The sequence below is a fragment of the Musa acuminata genome, chromosome BXJ2-7 (assembly GCF_036884655.1).
Source record: "Musa acuminata AAA Group cultivar baxijiao chromosome BXJ2-7, Cavendish_Baxijiao_AAA, whole genome shotgun sequence".
NCBI lineage: Eukaryota > Viridiplantae > Streptophyta > Magnoliopsida > Zingiberales > Musaceae > Musa > Musa acuminata.
In genome coordinates this window covers 25,310,363-25,326,243 of record NC_088344.1, presented here as the reverse complement: position 1 = coordinate 25,326,243, position 15,881 = coordinate 25,310,363, and the positions used below count along the sequence as shown (strand labels likewise).

The window sequence follows — 15,881 nt, the reverse complement described above, 5'->3', positions numbered from 1 at the left end:
ACAAACCTTTTAACTTTCCTGTACCTCTTTAGCCTTTCCCCAAATGCGGAACTCGAAGTTGCACGATTGCAGTAGGTTGGTCTACTTCAAATGCAAAGCTAAACTTTCACTTTCCAGATCTAGATGACCACTGCTGCAGCACACACTTGGAGAAAGTGGAGTTGATTCTAAACCCTAGCGAGGTTAACTTGTCATCATAATCCATAATCCATGGTGTCAGAATTAATACAAACATGGACAAGACGGCCAATTCAGAAGCAAAAAGATTTTGATTGCCTCTAATTAAACATTATTAAATATTTTTTAAGAATGCTTCGCAAATAGATAAGGCTATAAACCTTGTACATGTTAATTTATCATACAATGCATAAGGCTATAAACCTTTTCATCCATCAGATGGAGCTTTAACAAAGAAGAGAAATTGAACAAGCAACACGTACCAGTACCCGGAAAACCCTAACTAACATACACCAACATCATCTCCTAGTACATCAGCATCTTACAACTTGAGCTTCCACAGTTGAAATACTCCTGTGCCATGGGAACAGGAAGTGCACTGTGACCATTCGGGTGGGTAGTATCACTTGACAAGTGCCGAAGAGGGAATGTGTATATCAAGTTCATCCAAACTAGGATGATCATGGATGCTGAGGGAGTACTCATTAGCTAAATGCAACAGACAAATGAAAATTAGATGTGGCGAGATATCCTTGGCAGCAGCTGCTGGGCAGTCAGTGGGAAAGTGTTGCAAAACCTGCCTCAGAGAAACTGTGGCTTCACAATCCTGTTTCTGCAAATAAATACTAGCAAATATGAGATCTGAGAGCAAAATCAACCCAGACCACGTAGGAAAGGAAAAGAAATGTGAAATTTGCAACCCAAGACTCAATCAGTTAGTTCTAAAAATGCACTAGACAAACTTGAAATGACAAATGTAACCTATTTCTAACAAGAACTCGATGGTTTTTAAGATTATTAATCAACACTTTAATCAATAACTGAGAAATCAAATTCTATTTTGAAATTGTGGAACTTGGTTCACAGGCTCAGCAAATTAAGAGAGGCCGATCAAAGCAGGGAGCGCTAATGTGACCCATCAAGGATCGGCAGGGGCGCTAACCAAAGCAGGGAACTTGGTCCTTTACTGCGATGGCTTCCATATACTTAAAGCAAGGAGTGAGAGCAAAGCTGACCCACCAAGGGTCAGCAGGGGCGCTAATCTCCTATTATGTTGGATCCATGAACATGTTAATTCCTCCAATACCTTATAAACCAGATTTCTTTAATCCTTGTAGTAAACTTTGTGCCTTTGCCTTGATTCCAGGTCAGGTCTAGTCAACCATCAATTTCGAACAGTAGACAGAAATAGTGTTACGATAGGATATAGGCATTCTTGTATATTACCATCTCATATAAAAGTTACGGATATAACAATAGAGTAAGGCCTTGAATCATAGCCTGTCTTCATGTTACAGTGATCACAGTGATGAGGACAAGATATGAAATGCATCAACTCTAATGTGTTTTATAAGAATTTAACCTTAAGTCACTTAACTGGACAAATAAACAAGCTACAGTGATGAAATATGAGGAAATACAGATTAGAAATTCATTTTTTTCAGTCAGTGGAAGAAAAATACCACTTATAGTACCATCTGGGGAATGTAGCAGATTGTTCCGTTTGGTTTGCTACAGGAAGAGAGAAATAAAGGAGGACCAACAGGAGAAATAAAGAATATAAGAGATGAAGAAAATAACAAACGAAGTAGAAAACGATTATACCCAAATTCATTCCTAGAACTCTTTACCTGGGATTTCAGGTCTCACACGAAACACACTTTGCACATGGATGGAATTAAACATCCTTCAAAATTTGCTTCCTAATAACTTGAAGGTTTTTCCAAGTCTATATGTAGCTAACAGAAGGGCTTAAAAAACAAAAGTTTGACTCAAAATATAACTCTAAGGGCTCCCTAACATAACAGCAAAAGATATGTAAAAAATTATCCATAAAAAAAAGAAAAAAAAGTAAGTACAATCTGACTTGACTCTATATGGATTCTAAAAGATGACTCTGCTGTGCAAGCAGCTTCCTGCCCTTCTGTGTCATGTAGTATTGCTGAATTTATATATTTATATTTCTATCTGCTGTCAGTTGTGCATCTAAAGCATGAAAATGAACACAATCATTATTTGCTTATTCAAATTTTTCTGCTATGTCAATGTCAATGGTTATTCATTCAAAAACTATAACATCTTGTGCTATGTCAATGGTTCGTCCTATGATTATAGAGAGAAAGAGAGAGTATAATGGAGTAACCATTTTCAATGGATGATGAGATTCCATTAGTACAGAGCCAATTTCCATGAACTTATTGAATTTTCCCATTGTTAAAAAGAAAAATAATGCTGTTACATTTTGAGAAACATCAAATCTGTAAGTGGTTGGAAAAGTTGTAAGAAAGATACATGATATTGCAACAAATATTCAAGCAAAGATATCCAACTAGCAAGGTATATATTCCCCTTATCGCAAACCAACCTCAAAATAAAGAAAAAAAGACAGGACTTACCACATTAGAGGTTTGAACCGAATCTTGTATATGATTCCAGAGCATATCTTTCAGTGCATGAACATCAACTTGTTTAGATACCTTATCATATTGAATATCCACCTTCCTTACCTTCAGTTCAGAATGAACAAAGGTTAATATGATACGGTACAGTTAGCAACATTTCCAAAAATGATAAAGCCTATAGGATGTACATGAGACCCTCACAGCAAAGAACCAACGTAACAAGAACAAGGCCTTCATGTCAGCAACTACTTAGGGCCGTATTTTATGGAATTAGCAGCAATACGATATTCTTAATCTGGGGCTTCTCAAAAAATGGAATATTATATAAATGACTCTTTCAGATTGAATGTGGCAGATTAATACAGTTGATGGGAAGAGATTTCAGCCTCATCGGGTTTACAGTCAATTTCTGAGGCCTCAAGTTTCTCATATAAAGTATTTGATCAAGCTTTAGCTTCATAAGCTGCATAAAGTCCTCACTTCAGACAGGACATTTTAGGAAAGAAGAATATTTGGATTGCAATGTTTAAGTTCAAATCCTTCAGATATAACAGCAAGTTTTTTATGCATCAAATGTGATTATAGCCAGAACCTTAATTTCAGGCCTATTTGTTCACATGTTCTCCTACAAATGAAACTTGATGAAGATGCCTTAGTGAGCATAGTGATCATCTTGCTTCTATAGATGCCTTGGCAAGCATCCGCACTTGCAAAAATGGCAGAACATGAGTGATGTAAAGTATCCTTCCATTCTTGTGGATAAGCAGTACATTGGAAGTACCGAAGGACTTCAATTCTAAAAGTGAGAGTACAAACCTGGCGTGGTTGACAAACAAGACTCCCTGGATCGTCTGCATCACTACAGGCAGTCCCATCATCAAAGTTATCATATGTTGTGCTATCATTATCCCATGATGTTAATTGAGCAGAGCTCTCATCATCTTGTCTTGGTTCATCTGTGCAAACATTTGTTTAGCAATCAAAAGAGAATCTGCACATAATTTGCCTTTTACAAAGCAAAGACTAAATTTCCTTTTAGTATGAAATACAAAAACAATAAGGCCAAGAAAAGCAAAGTAGTTAAACTGATTTATGTGGTAGTTGGCTTCTTATTCACATAAATGTTTCTATAGCAAGTTATTAAATCTAATTGAGACCATAAAAAATTAGATTTGATATGATAAATGATAAATCACTAGTAAAATAGTGTGATCTACTACAAAAATTCATGATCTAAGCAATTAAGAAAATGATGTCCCATATTACCATGAGTAGGCCTATATGTTGATTAAGCTTGAGAAGAAAGGTACCAACACCTCTCCTAACAGGATTATGAGAGGAATGGGAGCACCTCCTTTAATGGAAAATTCCTATTATGAACCTATTGGAAGAGGGAATAAATAATAAGGGGTACCCCCTTTGTCTCTTATGTACAAAGAGAGACTTCAACTTCTCTCTCCTACAAAAACAGTTAATAGATCAGTTGTCTTTTTCTTTCTCTTTCAGCTCATGTCTCTCTCATCTAATTCTTGTTGTTCCACTCCTTTTCCCAGAAGTTTTTCAACAAATAGTTAATAAACCTAATGGTGTTCTAGGGTTTCTAGATTGAAAAGATTGTGCTACCCAATTCCTTGTAAAGTGTTTCTAAGCAAGGACAAGAAATAAGGATTAGCAGGCATGCCTCAATGTTATGAGAAGAGAGAAGTTGTATAAACTTCTTAGGAAAAGTTCAGACTGGTATTGCAGCATATGGTAAGCGAAGTACATGTTGATGAGAAGTAAAAACTTTGTATGCGTAGGCATTCTCCTTAGGTGCTTCAATTGATCACTTTTGTTGGCTTTATATACCACAATTCTCATTTGAACCAAGACAAAATTCTTTAATTATAGGATATATTTCATAATTACATTTCTAAGCCACAAAATTTGCTGATCATCGCTTTAGCTATGGAGAACTGCAGTAGCAAAGTGTCATAAAATAAGATAAGAAGTTTCAATATATTAAATACTCAACTACACTACAAGTGGAAGAAATTGAGAGGACGAATTTATGAAAGTGATGCATCATAATAATGCACATGAAGGAAAAACAAAACTTACCAGAAAACTTTCTTCCTTTCTTTCCTAGACACTAAAAAGAAGTTGAAAGAATTGTCAATTAAGATGGATAAAGTGTTTTTGCAACAACCAAATAACTTTTGACACCTCTACTTACCATAACATTGGGAAGTAGAAACAACTTGACAAGACTTTCGGGTCGGTAATGACAATCTTCTGGAAGTGTGATAACAACTGTTGCCTTGTTCACAGGTAAAGTTAATGATTTTGGATTCTTGGGAGGTGCAAAGATATCTGAGATATCATTTTCCAATGATTTTGTGAAATCAACATCACGAGCTTCCTTTCGGTTCCTTGGCTTCCTGTTTACTATTTCTGAATTGGTATCCGGTGGTTGAACTTGTTCTGTACCTACAATCATTTCCTTAAAATAACTGAGCTGGCCAAACTAAGACTGATAAAGTAAAAGTAAATCAATTCTTGGGTATCTACCTTTGACTTTTCTATATTTCCAATGATCAGGTCCTGCCCAAGCATTTGATTTTGAAGTAAATCCCAAGCCTAGAGACAAGAAATCAGCAATTTTCTCAAACTTTTCTTCCACAATAGGACCACCAAAGGTGCAGTCAAAATCCTCCTGTGTAACAATGCAAATATTTAATAATAATAATATACTACAAGTTTAGCATAATTTGCAAAACATGCCTCCTGGTGGCTTGTAAAATTCAGGTTTGTGCTAGTAGAGTTGTCATCAACTATGCTCAACTGATGATCATGATCAAGGTTCCAAGGTCCACAATCATCATCAGATGCAATTTCACCCAGCTCTATGTGGTTGTTCTCAGGTACATAATCGTCAACCAATGGCACTTGAGCCGAACAATTTATGTCAGGTGGTCTACGATTATCTTCATCAAACTGATTAACAATATCCCTCAGTGTTGGTGAAATATCATTTGTTGCAGGCATATAAATCATCATTTTCTCAATGTAATCTGCATAAAAGGAAGTGTTTTTTTTTTCAATTAGCAAAAACCTCACAAATATATAAATAGTCGTTAAATTCACAATATAAGTACTTCATAACATGTATCCATACCTTTAGCAAATGAAAGATCAATAAATTCAGGTTGGTCATTTTCAATTCCAGATGACATGCACTTTTCTGGGTACTCAAATGAATCAAAAAGTACACGACAACCACCATAAACTCCAAGGTTGTTCAATAGAAGACCCTTAGCTCCACCTTCATCAAATTGTGCAGAAGTCTGATGATACAGAGGATCAACAACGAATGCCACTGAATGTAAGATTCACTAATTAGTTTCAACTTACGTATCAAATAATTCTTGGATTCATAGCAGAAGCATTAAGCGTTACCATCAAACTTTTTCAAATTAAGCGCGTCGAAAGATGACTCCAATGTCAACAGAGGTGACATCTGCAGTTATTAAGTGGGGTGAGCTTAAAGCAACATCCTAAAAACTAATTATTATAGGAAATATAAGTACCTTTCTTTCCAGGTCCTTCTTAGAAAGGCCATCTGCTTGTGCAGTATCAATGTTATCAACTGTTTCCATGTTATCTGTCATTGGATATTGTAACATTGGTGACTAAACACTATTAGCAACTAAATCACTGACATATTTTACCCTGAATTCATAAATAGTTACAAGAGAGGTGAGGATGGATGATTTTCACACTTAAACTAGCATATTTAGATGTGGGATGAGTTTGAAGTAGCTATCTGTGGATTCACTCAGACAGAAGGAAAGCAAACTCTAGAGTTGGCATTTCATTGTTAAAATTTTCTTTTTCTGTAATATTATTTAATTCTGCTTTTCAGTTATCTGGAAGAGAAAGGAATCATAGGTTAGATAAGAAAGAATGGACCAGCCATGTTGCTGAATTTCTCTTTATCAATAACCCAACAACCACAATGCCTAATAGGAACTATAGATATGCAGACACAGGAGCTAGGCTGCAAGAGCAAAAAAAAAAAAAAAAACCTGATAACTTCATCAAGGCCTTGTAACAATAGACAAGGAATTAACACTGTATCCACTTCCTAACATAGTTCTTAACTTTCTTTTTGATAAGAAATTCTTCATATAATGATAGTTATTAAGCTAATTGTCTTTGAAATTTTAAATAGCACCTTGAAGAGAATGCTTTTAGCAATCAAACGTTAGAGTTGTCTGATTTTTAATCGTTTTAGCTATGAAAAGGTCTAGCAGCAGAAGATCCTAACCATTATCTTCTTCTCGGCCAGCTCGATTGATCCCTCCAAGAACCTTATATGCCTCCGAGTGCACTGAATCAACTCTCATCGAGTATATCTTCACCCCAGCTTCCAGAGTACAACTTGCCTAACCAATTTTACATTCAGAAAAGATTCGTTTTACATGCCATTAAGATGACGAAACATTAGAAACTCATTAAATTCGAGGAGGGAAAGGGGGGGACCTTTTGGAAATTGGTCTCATCATCGTCTTCAGGACTAACCCTGATGATCTCACTGAGGTGATCTATCAGGCCCAGCTCCCATGTATTTTTCTGGTTAATTTTCTGCATAAAAAAACAATTTTAAAATTAAAAGGAGAACTCAAAAGGAGATGCGTAATCGAGAAAGGAAAACCGAAACCCTAGAACTTTCATTTATCCAAGGGATAAAATGACAGTGAAAAAAGAAAGAAGAAGAAGAAGAAGAAGAATTGATCCAAGCAATGTGAATCGAGAAGAAAGGCGGCGGACGTTCTCGCTGGCGAGCTTGATGCAATTATGAAAGAGATCCATGATCTGGCTGCGGTCCATGAAGTCGCTGGCCACGCCGGAGGAGAAGGAAGGGTTGGGGGCGGAGGACCTGCGTCGGACGGAGGCGGCGCGGGCGGCAGCGCGTGCCTGGGCGCGCTCGAGCTGGTCGTCGTTGGAGCCGAGGGGGAACGGCGGGGACTGCAGCCGGGAGGCCATCGGGGTCTTCGGCGCAGCGGCCCGGGGCGCCTTGGACAGCGGAGTGCGGTGGCCGTAGTCATCATCGCCCATTTCGAATGGATCGGAGCAGGGCGGTGGCTCTCGGACTGGAATTCGAGTTCCCTCTCTTTTTCTTTGCCTGTGGCGGTTCTTGTAATTTCGAAACGATTCTACTTGTTGGAGATCCCCTGACGATACACGGGCCGAGTTTAGTGGTTGGCCCGGTCTAAGATTGTTGGGCCGGGCTACGAGTGTCGAGCTGTGTGGGTAATCTTGCCATCAAGTCTCTCGTCTGTGGCGGTTCTTGTAATTTCGAAACGATTGTTCTTCATGTTCAATACACGTGACGATACACGGGCCGGGTTCAATGTTGGGCCGGCCTAAGCTCGTTGGGCCGTGCTAGAGCGTTGAGCTGTGTGGGTGTATTTGCGTGTGTGCCTGTGTTTTTTCTCTTTTGAAGAACAACGGAATTCAAATTACTCATAATGTCACACAAGTTCAGATTCAGAGCTAAAATCCTTCTCATTCCAACAGTGAGAAAATTCTTATACTCTTGCAAAATTAGTCGAGCTTCTCTATTTATTTATTACATATGATTGTAAGATCCCAAGCTTAAATCCTATCTTAAATGGTTATCTTTTGTTAAGAAAAATAAAAGAAAACAACATCTAGTAATAGGAGAAATCCATAGTTCTTCTTGGCTGGCTCTTACATAAATCTAAAAATAAAAAGTAAAATCCATGCATAACTTATATGTAGGACATTGGATAGGAAATATTATTCCATTGAATCTCGAGAACCATTCAACGACATATAACTTCCCTCATAGTAATTTTAACAAAGAAATTTTGATCTTAGAAAGTCAAGATTATTTCTAAATATCAATATTATTACTTTTTTTTTAACATATAGCTTTGTTAATTCTCGTCCAAGTCCGAGAGGTAGATATTTTCTACAAATGTTTCATGGATTAAGATTCTATATTTAACATTAAGAATGTTTAGACACATGATATTATCTTTATTGAGCATATGCAAAATGTGCTTCCCCAACACATCCTGTTTAGCTAGATGAAGATTTCTAATGCCAAGACCCCTATTCTCTTTAGGGTTGGCATTATGATCCCAAGTATTACAATTCTTCGAGGATATCCCATTGTCCCAAGTATTAAGCTTTTAAATATTTTTTAAAGAAATCTAAGAGTTCATAAAGTACGATATTTATAATAGAATTTATACACTATTGTCCAAGCTTATGAAAGGAAACTCTTTTTTGCCACCTTGAATTTTGTTATAAGGCTTGAAAACCAATATCTATTGGAATATTTCAAAAAGTTTATCATTAGTTGTGTAAGTGCTAAGATAACTCCTAAGCAAGTGTCATTCCCTAATATTAAGCAAGATTGCACATATGATATTTTAGCGTGTGGGTCATAATCTTTCAGAAAGCATATTGATTTAGCTTCGTTGACTTTAAGACTGGTTAGTTGTTAGGAAACAAATATGTTAAAGTAAAATAATTCTTTTCACTATTTGTGTATGGGTTCCTCAAAATATCAACTTGATATCAAAATCACATGTTAACCAGAACATATAAACAGTAGAGCAATAAATCAATCACACATTGACATTAATTTTTTAACGTGAAAAACCCAATGCGGAAAAAACTAAGGGACCGTAGTCCACTATCAATAGTCATGATAACATGTTTACAATAAATCTTCTTTAAAATAGCAAGAGGATCACAATAACATCAAGATTATATATCTTAGCTCAAGAATAATATATCTTCATCATATAGATGGATCTCATCATAAGAGAATTTTAGGTTTCACAAAATGGATATCGCAGAAAAATATCTCAGAGAGAGTAAACTATAGATCAACACTATTAGGATTGTAGAGCTTGCTACAAGGATTTTCCACATAAAATTTGGGTCAAAATTGATAAAGTTAAACCCCCTATCGTCAAGCAGAAAACTCAGAAACTTTATTTTCTCTCTCTTTACGTCGTTATTCTCATGCTGCATGAACGCACGTCGCTACACAAAACCCTTTTCTTTTGCTGCCCTAAACTGAATGCCTCTTTTTACTTTTAATTGCTGATTTGTGCTATAAGTCCAAATCATTAGTTCAAGCCCACATATAGGCTAGACTTAATAATTCTTTCCCTTCTGCTTATATGGTGGGCTGTACCAAGCCTGCTCTTCACCTACGTATTTCAAGTTTCTCCTTAGGAAAAGACTTTGTCAACATATCTGATCCATTCTCATTGGTATGCACATTTTCCAATTGTAATTCTTTCAACTCAAGCACATCATAAATCCAATGATTGTTAGGATCGAGAGCACTAAGAGGGGGGGGGTGAATTAGTGCAGCGGAAATCTTACAGCGATTAAAAACCAAAAGCTGCGTTCGTTCAATAAAAAAAAAACTATTATGATGCAAAAGCTAATTCTCAGTTTGTATCTAAGTGCAGTTTGCGTCTAAGCGCAGATTGCGTCTAAGCGCAGTTTGCGTCTAAACACAGTTTGCGTCTAAGCGCAGTTTGCGTCTAAACACAGTTTGCGTCTAAGCGCAGTTTTACGTCTAAGCGCAGTTTACGTCTAAACTCAGATTTACGTCTAAACGCAGTTTTACGTCTAAACTCAGATTTACGTCTAAACGCTGTTTTACGTCTAGACGCAGATTTACGTCTAAACTTTGAAACTCGTTTGTATACTCGCAGAGAGCAGTATGCAGTTGAAATCAAGACGTAAACGTGAACTGAGAACTGATGATTGTGAGAAGAAAGCCGATTTACGTCTAAATGCAGTTTTACGTCTAAATGTTGAAACTCGTTCGTAAAATTGTAGAGGACAGTTTGCAGTTATCAATAGGATCAAAATGTAAGTGTAAACTGCAAAGAAACTCTTTCGTAAAAGCACCGAAGACAGTTCTGCAGAATCAAACGTAAACGTAAACTGTAATGTACGAAAATACGAATTTACGTCTGAATGCAGATTCGGAAGAACAGCACTTAGAACTTGTTCGTGAAAGCGCAGAGAGTAGTAGTAATGGAGGAGGTTTGCAGTAATGATAAAGTGCTCAAAAATAAACGCAAACCAGAGATTTAGAGTGGTTCGGTCAGCCTTGACCTACTCCACTTTTGGCTTCCTCCACCGACGAGGTTGCCGACGTCAACTAGGGGCCTTCCTTCAATGGGCGAAGGCCAAACTGCCCTTTTACAGTTTCTCTCCTTTTAACAGGCTCAGGAGACAACCTTTACAGACCTTTCTCTCCTCACTTTACAACTGAAAACTTGAAGAACAGAAGGAGGAGACTTAAAGGCTTTACAACACTTTTGAGCTCTTAGAATCACAGAAAAGATCAAGATTTCGGTGTGGGTCTGTTTCTTTTCAGTGCTGAATGGGTGGGGTATTTATAGGCCCCAACCCAATTCAAATTTCGAGCTCAAAACGATCAAATCCCGAAATTCCGGGATCAGGCGGTTGCACCTCTTGACTGGAGAGGTGGCACCTCCTGGCAGAGCTCGAAGTCTGAGCTCAGGCGGTTGCACCTCTCGATTGGAGAGGTGGCACCGCCTGGCAGAGCTCGAAGACTGAGCTCAGACGGTTGCACCTTCTCTGTCAGGGGTGGTTGCACCTTCCTGCCAGAGCTCGAAGACCGAGCTCAGGCGGTGCATCTCCTGACCAGAGAAGTTTCTCTTCTCTGCCAGAGGTGATCGCCCCTTTCTGCCAGAGGTGGTTGCACCTCTCTGCCAGAGGTGGTTGCACCTCTCTGCCAGAGCTCGAAGACTGAGCTTAGGCTGTGCATCTCCTGGCCAGAGAGGTCGTACTTCTCTTCCAGAGCTCGAAGACTGAGCTCGGTGATTGCATCACCAGGCAGAGCTCGAAACTTGAGCTCAGGCGGTGCTACCGCTTGACAGAGGAGGTTGCACCGCCCAGTCTCGCTTGGAGACTGAGCCCTGGGCGGTTGCACCGCCTGGCTGGAGCGGTTGCACCTCCCAGTCTCGCTGGGAGACTTAGCCTGGGCGGTGGCACCTCCCTGCCTGGGCGGTTGCACCTCCCACAGCTTCTTGGGTTCGAATGGGTTGAACCATTCGACCCAACTTGAGTTCTTCAGGGGCCCAATTGCCCCAAGATTAAGCTAATGGGATCACCTCCCATTTCTAACTTAATCACCGTGCTAACTACGATTAAATCTAAGACAATTTCTGCAGCTTTGCTTCGGTACGTCAATTGCTTTTTCCGGCGAGTTTCCGGCGAACTTCCGTCGATCATCCGATGAACCCTCGGTGATGCTTCTGCGGACTTCCGGCAAACTCCTGGACTTTGCGACGATCCACTTGGCGAGTTCCGACGAGCTTCGCTTGGCAAGCTTCTGGACTTCTCGGATCTGTTCCCGCAGAACCTCCGACGACCGTCCGTACTTCCGTCGAACTCTCGAACTCCCAACGTGATCATGAACTTGACTCCGGCGCAACTCCTGCTGCTTGTCTATCTTTCATCGTAGTTAATCCTGCACACTTATCTCAACACATAGATTAGACAACAAATGACAATTGACTTCATCATCAAAATCCGAGATTCAACAATCTCCCCCTTTTTGATGATGACAATCAATTGATAATGGAGTTATCCTTAACTCCCCCTGTCTATATGCCATAGTTGAGATAAGTCAACCTTGAATTCAAGACCTAAGAATTCAAGTGACGTATTGATAAGTTAGATCAGTTAAACTTATCAATACTCCCATCATGATACCTATCATGATGTATCTCTTCAAGGATGATGTCAAAGCTTGACATTCATCATCAAGTTTGTATGATAGTGTTTGTGACTATTCATCATGTAATTGAACATTATCATTTAAAGCTCGAAGGACTATTACATGATGCACACATATTATCATTCTAGCAAGTTTGCATTTACTTCACAAAATAGGATATCAACTCAAGACATAATGCAAACTATAGCACATGTTTCATATATCTCTTGGTGATGCAAGGATGGCATTGTGCAAACATTATTTATAGCATCACTCAAGGTATTTCTAATCACAGTGTTTCATATATCTCTTGGTGATGCAAGGATGGCATTGTGCAAACATTATTTATAGCATCACTCAAGGTATTTCTAATCACAGTGTTTATCAATTCATATATTTCTCCCCCTTTGTCATCAACAAAAAGCATTGTTATACAAGGAAGACCAATTTAGACGAAAGCTTATAGAGGGATTTTACATAGATTGCTTTGAAAACTTCTTCCCCCTTTTGTTATAATTCATTTTACCCGTAAAGATATTACAGAATGACATACATATTCAGGAATCACTTTATCAGATTTATTTCAAAAAACTCATTTTTCATGAAAGTGTACGAATAAATCTGTTTTATAGCATTCGAACAACTAAGATGCATTTGGACAAGATTTTGTTACAGATTTTCACATATAATCATAGAAAATGGCATTCATGTGATCTGATCATTCAATATAGTCCGAAAAATAATTTTAACAAGTTTATTTATTCGGACACATCAACATTCCTAATCAATGCACAAGGTTTTCAAAACTTTTAGTTTCAGAACACAATATTCTTATCACATATAAAAAAAAACGATATGATTAAAGTTCGAGATAACCTTTACCACAAAGCACATGTCAAATGTTTACCACAATAGATGTTTACAACCAGCATGTCAGAAGTAACATAAGAAGTTTACAACAACAAATGTTCATACAAGTTCATTCATGAGGTGGAAAATTAAAGTGCCTAAACAAGGAGTCGAATTGACTATGAATCTGCTGTAGCTCTGATAGAATTTGATCTTGTCGTTGTTCAATCCGTTCTTGTCTCTGTTCGAATCGGTCCATTCGAATCCCAATTTCTTCGACGGATGTATGAGTTTGCTCAACTGGACGTGTTTCCTCAAGGGGAAGGATTGGAGGAGATTGAGTACCCCTAAATACTGGTGTTTCCGGTTCTGGTTCAGATTGAGGGTGATCTGTCCTTCTAGGGAGTCTAACCCAGTTACCGTTTCTATAGTAACATCTTAGTCGGTGAAGTAGATTTTTGTTTATTATGCTGTATCGATCTACTTTCATTACTTCTTCTTCTGGTGATATTAGAATGTCATAAGCTTTTATTATTCTAGTGATTATACCACCATATGGGAGCATCATATCTTTCTTAGATAATTCTAACATGCTTTGTTGGATAAGATAGCCAAGACAGATGTCATGTCCCTTCATGATTAAGTACATAGTTCCTAATTCTAATTGACTCACTTCATCATGATGGTATTGTTTAGGAAGGATTATACTAGTCATGATATGATGAAGTAATTTAGTGTTCATAGGTAGTAGATGTTCACAACTTTTAGGAACTAATGTTATGTCGGGATTGTCCAAGATTGTTCCTAAGGCTTTAGCATAGGATGTTCCAATAGTTTCATCAACCCATGATCCTCTAAAGTAAAGTCCTATGCTTTTCATGGGAATGCCTATCATATCACAAATGAATCTATTAGTGATTGAGATGTGTTGTCCTAAAAGATAGGTGGACATCCTTTCTTCCTCATCTATTTTTATGTTATTGTAAAACAATCGAACTAGTCTAGGATAGATGGGTTCATTAATCTGCAAGATTGGAAGTAGATCTAGGTTTGCAAACCATTGGATAGTTTCTAAGTTTCTAAGTTCATGTATGTCTACGTATTTTCCCTTATGGATGCTTCTAAGTTCGAAAGAGGGAAATTTTTCAGCATGGTTTTTCGAATCAAAGAGGGTGAAATCAAACTCTTCTACTAATCTCCTCTTTCCCTTGTCCCTTGAGGATCTTCTAGATCCCATAACTACAACAGTTTAGAGGGATAAAGATGAGCAAGAGTGAATGGAGAGCAAAACAGAATTTAAGAGGTTCTTAGAGAATACCTTGGTTGATTCTTCAAAAGAGAGAAGGATTCTTGATGTTTTGCTCCAAAATGGGAGGTATTTGGGAAGCTCAACGGGGTGAAGTGGAGATGGAGGAGGTTTGGGGGAGTAGAGAAGGGAAGGGAAGTGAGCTGGGGTCGGTTTCACAGCCGGCCCTAGTGTGGGTTTAAAGGGCAGAGCTGCTGGCGGTTGCACCTCTGGCTGGAGCGGTGCAACCTCTGGCAACCCGTGATAGCTGGAGGTGCCACCGCCAGCTGGAGAGGTGCCACCGCCTGCAGCCAGTGAGCACCTAATATGATTTGATTAGGGAGCTTTTGCCTTGAGGAGAGTTTCAGAGCAATTAATGTTTGTTACATGATTTCGTATGAGTTTTTTATTTAAGGAAGAAGCTCTTGTACGATCAAGATAGATCTTTTAACGTGCATACGTATGTTTGTTTGGTATCCCTTTTAAGATCATGACATATTTAGTTTCTACAAGAATTAATTCGTAGATGAACGGGTTTTGAAGATCAGGGGGGTATGTGAATTTGGATTTCATACGTTTCTAATAAGGTTGTATCGAATTTGTGATTTCACAACTTCCACTTGTTACTTAAGCGTTGCGAGTTCCTTTTTGATTCTTGGTTTATGACCATTGAGAGTCAAGGAGCAGAATATCATTTCTTGCTCCGGCCTAGACTTTTAATGTTTTTATAGGAAGGGATGATCTTTAGGAACCCATTTGCTTTTGGGTGCCTCATAAATAGATCTACATTTTCTATCATATTGCATAGAGTTTATCATGGTTCCTTTAGGAACCCAAATTAATTTGTTTGGACTTATTTTCTTGAATGGACAACAATGTGTCTTGTGTCCAGATTTGCAACAAAAGTTGCACTTGGTTTGGTGTTGAACATGTAAGATGGAGCCTTTTATGAAGGTGGTTGGATTTTGGTGAGGATTTCTCACAAATCCAATCCCGCTCCTTTTTGGAATGTGACCCTTGTTTGCAAGGATCATGTTTAATGACTTGCTACCAACCTCGAATTTCTTCAAGGTGTCCTTGAGTAGCAGGTTTTCTTTTTGCATAGTTTCTAAATCATGACATTTGATACATGAATTTAAACTATCATGATGTTCGACTTTTAACTTATCAAACTCACAAGTAAGACTATCATGCATCTTTTTCAGCAATTTATATTTTCTACTTATACTCTTGCATTCGTCAAATAAGTCATTGAAAGCATTTAATAATTCATCGAAAGATAAATCAGCATCTATTGAATTTGTTACCTCGTCTTCGATGGCCATTAAGGCGTAATGAGCAACTTGCTCGGTGTTGGACTCCTCTTCCTCAG

The 15,881-nt window shown here is 38.2% G+C and overlaps 1 protein-coding gene across 3 annotated transcripts; it reads right to left on the bottom strand.

Moving 5' to 3' along the window:
• Positions 1-236: 236 nt before the first annotated feature.
• Positions 237-7,740, bottom strand: LOC103992095 (condensin complex subunit 2). Of its 3 annotated transcripts, XR_010488749.1 has the most exons (14): positions 7,392-7,740; positions 7,104-7,205; positions 6,889-7,006; positions 6,149-6,222; positions 6,018-6,078; positions 5,737-5,937; positions 5,343-5,632; positions 5,130-5,274; positions 4,795-5,048; positions 4,680-4,710; positions 3,396-3,535; positions 2,574-2,684; positions 382-790; positions 237-338 (listed from the first exon to the last, which is right to left on the bottom strand). XR_010488749.1 is itself a non-coding variant. In XM_065117667.1 (13 exons), the coding sequence occupies exons 1-13, from the start codon at positions 7,677-7,679 to the stop codon at positions 581-583; spliced, it is 2,019 nt and encodes a 672-aa protein (XP_064973739.1). In that variant the 5' UTR covers positions 7,680-7,740; the 3' UTR covers positions 261-580. The 3 variants fall into 3 exon arrangements, 2 of the variants coding, with proteins under 2 accessions (XP_064973739.1, XP_009409960.2); XM_065117667.1 differs by having other exon boundaries at positions 261-784; XM_009411685.3 differs by having other exon boundaries at positions 263-790.
• Positions 7,741-15,881: the final 8,141 nt, after the last annotated feature.